Raw genomic sequence first — 5,719 nt, 5'->3', positions numbered from 1 at the left:
CGAATTATCTGGCGCGCTCTAGTGCTTGGGTCTGAACATCCTCCCCCCTTTGAAAGCATGCTTTCAAAAGGAAAAAACATTTCTCGGTCAGACTGTATCATAGTACATATAAGAAACAAACAAACAAAAAAAAAATTATAATTATAATTACAATGTGTATATACAAAGGAAAAATGTTAAGGATATCGGTAATATGGGAGCCCTCTTAAGGTCTTGGATCAACTGGAAGTTTTACCAACTTGATGACAGGACGTTTGAGGGTGCCTTCTTGGGTTTTAACGGTCGCTACACGCACAATGTTGTCCTCCCCTGGATGAACCTCAATGATTCGACCTATCTGCCAGGACATGGGTGGTCGTGATGGTGTGTTGATAACTACAAGATCGCCAACCATTAGATTTGGTGTCTGCCTAAACCACTTTTGCCTCCCCTGTAGTGTATGCAGATATTCGTGGCTCCATCGACGCCAAAATGATTGTTGAGCTTGACGGAGTAATTGCCAACGACCTAAACGGTTGGTTGGAGTGTTCACTACATCCTCTTCTGGAAGTGCTAGCAATGGTTGTCCAATTAGAAAGTGACCTGGGGTTAACACGTTTAGATCATTTGGATCACTGGACAGCGGTACAATCGGCCGAGAGTTTAACACGCCTTCGATTCGCGTGATGAGTGTTGTGAATTCCTCGGTAGTATATACTTGGGCACCAATCACTTTTTTTAAATGGGTTTTTGCACTTTTGACGGCAGCCTCCCATATCCCACCAAAATGAGGGGCTCCCGGTGGGTTAAAGTGCCACTTGCACGGTATACGACCATATAAGCTATGCTGATTGGAAGCTTCATCAAACAGTTTCTTCAGTTGTTTTGCAGCACCTACATAATTTGTCCCGCAATCGGTGTACATGCTGTCGGGAATTCCACGTCGAGCAACGAATCTGTCCAATGCGGCGAGGAACGCGTCTGTGGATATATCTGACACGGCTTCCAAATGCACCGCCTTCACTGACATGCACACAAATACAGCTAAATATATTTTATTCGTACGTGCACCGCGACGTCGACTTTCACGAACCATGAAAGGTCCGCCATAATCCATTCCAACGTTAAAGAATGGTCGATTCGCTACAACTCTAGCAGCTGGCAGATCCCCCATGAAAGGTCGCGGGTTTATACTTCTAAACTTTGTGCAAGGAATACAAGAATATGTAATATTACGGACAGCTGCTCGACCAGAAATAATCCAAAATTTTTGATGGATCATCGAAAGTACCAATCTTGATCCTCCATGTAACGAGATATGATGAAAATGTCGAATGATTAATTCTGTTAGATGTGTTTTTTGAGGCAAAAGAATTGGATATTTTGCATTTTCGTCTAATAGCGCCCGTTTTAATCTTCCGCCAACTCGAATGATTCCATTCGAATCGATGAAGGGAGCTAGCTGGGCTATCGTTGTCGGAGTTATGGAACCTTGATTTTGTATCTGTTTTTGTAGATCCGACAAGTATGTCATTTGCGTACATAAAATAGCTGCGTTCATGGCACGTTCGTATTCCATCCGAGTGATTGGTCCACTGCTCTTCGGAATATTTCGACGACGGGCGAAACGAAAACAGTACGCTAACACACGTTGCATTTTTGTTAATGTTGAAAATTGACTGATCATGTCTGAAGGCTGGATACTGTCCTGAACAAATAAAACATTTTTAACTGAGGTTTTTATCTCTGGAAGTTGCTCAGGTGAAAACTCATTCGGCATCAAACTTGAAAACTGACAATTGGGATCTTGCAGAAACTCTGGACCATTTAAATGTAATCGATTGGTAAGAAGTTCTTCTGGCAGCATGCCTCGAGATGCAGGATCTGCAGGGTTATCCGATGATCGTACATGAGACCATTCACAGTGTGGCAGCAGAGAGCGAATTTTCGCCACTCGATTAGTAACAAATATCTTAAACTGCTTTTGGTCCCCATTAAGCCAAGCCAAGACAATGGTAGAATCACTCCATGCTCGAACACAATCTATCGTTACGATATCACGAAGCACGAAGAGTTGATGAGACAGCAGTCGCGCAAGTAACAAGGCGGCACACAACTCTAGCCGTGGTATTGTCAGTGACTCATCCGTCTGTGATGCCTTAAGAGGGGCGACTTTTGTTTTACCCGTAAGAAAATGCACCGTTACCTCATCCTGCATATCAATGACTCTCATATAGACCACCGCCGCGTATCCCTTTTGAGAAGCATCCGCGAAACCCAATAACTGTATGGTCTTTGATGAGCATGCGTTGATATAACGAGAGAGTGAGAAGGAAGATAACGCAGGTAGTTCAGTTGTGAACTTATGCCATTTATCGATTATGTCGGACGAAGGCGAAGCATCCCAATCTAATTTCTCTATCCACAATTCTTGCATAATGCACTTGGCCCAGAATACCACAGGGCCCAACGCTCCAACAGGATCGTATAGACGAGCGATGGTTGAAAGTATGGTGCGCTTGGTTGGTTCGACTTTGTTGATGTTAATGTGGTAGCCTAAGGCATCCGACGTAGTAATCCAATGTAAACCTAATACCTTTACTGATTGGTCATCTTTAAGTTCAAAGGATGGGTCCATTGCGCGGTCTTCAGCAGCTATACCTTTTAATACTGCCTCACAATTACTGGCCCATTTTCGTAAATGGAACCCACCTTTGCGTAATAGGGATATGACTTGATCCTGAAGCTCCAGAGCTTCCTTTTCGGTATCAGCACCTGCCACAATGTCGTCAACATACGTTGATGTAACCAACAAATTTTCTGCCAAAGGAAATTCAGATCCATTTTCCGAGTCCAGTTGGTGTAAACATCTGATTGCCAAAAACGGAGCTGCGTTGACACCATAAGTGATAGTACATAATTCGTACTCTTTGACTTCTTCAGTGGGCGAATTTCGCCAAAGTATATGTTGATACGCACAATCTGCATCATTGACTCGGATCTGCCTGTACATTTTCTCAATATCTGCGATGAACAAGAACTTGTGGAAACGGCTACGAAGTAATATGTCGGTGATATCACTCTGCAATTTTGGTCCAGTTGCCAAGCAGTCGTTAAGTGATAAACCAGAAGATGACTTGGCCGACGCATCAAAGACTACCCGAATTTTTAATTTTTCGTTTTGCCGTTTAACAACCGCATGATGTGGGATAAAATACTTCCCTGGTTTCTCAGCTAGGCGCATGTGACCGAGCGACAGATATTCATCCATGAAGTCACGATACGCGGAATATAGTTCAGGATCCTTTGCTAGGCGACGTTCAATATTAAACAACCGGTTTTGAGCCATCGCACGCGAAGAACCAAGACCACTAGCCGTACTCAAGTCCTGATTTTGATTACCTTGAACTTCTATTGTAGACCGAAAAGGGAGAGCAACGCAAAATCTGCCTGATGTGTCCCGTGACACTGTTTTACAGAACCACTCCTCGCATCGTTCGTCTTCGGTGGTCGAGTGTACTGGGGCAGTCGGCTCTTCAACCGTCCAAAATCGTTGCAACGTTTCATTCAGGACTGGTACTGCACTAATAGTCAACGACATCAGAGGTAATGAAGTAGGATCCCTGAGTGAACCAACAATTATCCAACCGAGATTTGTGTGCATTGCTGACGGCAATCCAGGCGTATGGATGATGTCCGCTTTGGGCTGCAAAATCATCGGGTATAAATCACCTCCTATTAACATGTCCACGGTGCCAGGATGATCAAATTCCGGATCAGCTAGTACTAGGTGTTGATATCGCGTGCGCACCGTAGCAGGGAGTGAACACATTGGCATTAATCCAGTAATTTGGGACAATATTATAACATTATTTGCTTTAAACAGTGGTTGATCTGACTGAAGCGGAAAAAACGCGCACTGAGTAACACCTTTTACCTTGGACACCGGTTGTTGAGAGAGGCCAACTACCTCTACATGACTCCTGGTGCGTTTAAGACCAAGTCTGGTGGCACAACCTGCAGTAATGGCCGAAACCTGTGACCCACTATCTAATAAAATTCGAACCTGATGAGTAACACCTGTGTCATCTTGTATACGAACAACCGCAGTACCTAACACTACAGTTGCTTGTGTCGCTATCGTACCTGCGAACACAGTGTTATTTTCAACAGGTTTGGACGTAGAGGACTGAACATCTGACTTCTCTTTCTGTGTCGTCTCACTGTTATTTTTTGTACCGACATTTTCTATATGTAACAGTGTATTATGACGACCTTCACATTTTTTACATGTAAAAGAAGCAGTACAAGAACCAACACTATGTCCCGTTTTTAAGCATATAAAACACAAATTATGATCGCTCACAAACTTGCGCCGTACTGTAACTGGTTTGCGTTTAAATACAAAGCAACGATAAATCTGATGTTCGTGTTGACAAAATAAACATTTTGATGTTGTGGATGTAGAAGACACTGACAGTGAAGTTTTGCCAAGGGAGCCACTTTTGTTTTTCTTACTACTACCTTTAAGAGTGCTGTCAGGTTTGTCATTAGTTCCAATCGACGTTCCCACATTTTCTAAAATTTTGCATCTGTGTGCGACAAATTGTAATAAAATATCTAAATTAGGGACTGCATTTTGTTCAATACTTGCTTCGAACAGTCGCCTTGTCTCTGTATCAATTACACGAGCACCAATATGAAACAAAATAAAACCAGCTAGGTCCTTGACACCAAGTGCTTTAATAGCAGAGACATTTTCAGTGAATACATGAACAAATGACGACAGTGACGACAATGATTCTTTTTTCAATGGCACAAATGAAAACAATTTGTCAATGTGTGCCGAAGCTAATAGTCTTTGATTTTCAAACGACTGTTTCAATGCGTTCCAAGCTATGATATAATTATCAGCCGTCAAAGGGATCGCTTTCACTACTGTAAGTGCTGGACCGGACAGACTTAAAATTAAAAAATGGTAACGTTGAATATTAGAAATATCAGGGTTGTCATGAACTAGTGATTGAAACATGTCACGAAACGATACCCAACCCAGGACATTACCATCAAATTTTGGCAATTCAATTTTTGGTAACACAATTGCCTGTGCTGTTTGTCGTGCACCAGTAGAAACATTATTATCTGCAGTCACATTAACAGAAGTGCTATGGAAGCCAGTAGCAATAAGTTGAATGTTTGCACATACCTCTTCCATAGTATCAGTGACAACAGCATCAACATTTTCAAACTCGACTACATTATCTAAATCAACAAGGGCATTTAATACTGCTTGCTGTTCTAACTCAAATTGATCAACGAACCGTTTCAATGACAAATAGTGAGCCTCAAATAATGCGCGACGATCAACATCTAATTTAACTTCTTCGGCTATAGTATTTATTTTTTTAATTGACCGCAACGATGCATCCCGCGATGCACGAGCACGAACTAACGACCGTTTACTATCAGCAGCATTGTCCAAATCTTGACGCTTAGGCCTTCCCATATTACACGATTTTTAAGGAATAAAGAGCAAGCAAGATAAGACGGACAAATTAATTAATTAAAATTACACAAATTATCCGGTTCGAAGGACCAAATGTTTAGTCATGATAGCCGATTCAAATGAACACGGTTGTATCTCAACTATTTGCTGGTAAATAAAACCTGATTGAGTCTTAATAATATATATGTATAAAATTAATAAGAAACGACAAAATATCCTGAATAGTGGACTGTA

At 41.9% G+C, this 5,719-nt stretch overlaps 1 protein-coding gene across 1 annotated transcript; it reads right to left on the bottom strand.

Moving 5' to 3' along the window:
* Positions 1-205: 205 nt before the first annotated feature.
* On the bottom strand, positions 206-5,485 carry LOC132932530 (uncharacterized). The gene has a single exon (XM_060998917.1). The coding sequence runs from the start codon at positions 5,483-5,485 to the stop codon at positions 206-208; it is 5,280 nt and encodes a 1,759-aa protein (XP_060854900.1).
* Positions 5,486-5,719: the final 234 nt, after the last annotated feature.

The sequence above is a fragment of the Metopolophium dirhodum genome, chromosome 1 (assembly GCF_019925205.1).
Source record: "Metopolophium dirhodum isolate CAU chromosome 1, ASM1992520v1, whole genome shotgun sequence".
Lineage (NCBI taxonomy): Eukaryota > Metazoa > Arthropoda > Insecta > Hemiptera > Aphididae > Metopolophium > Metopolophium dirhodum.
This window is presented reverse-complemented; position numbering and strand designations above follow the sequence as displayed.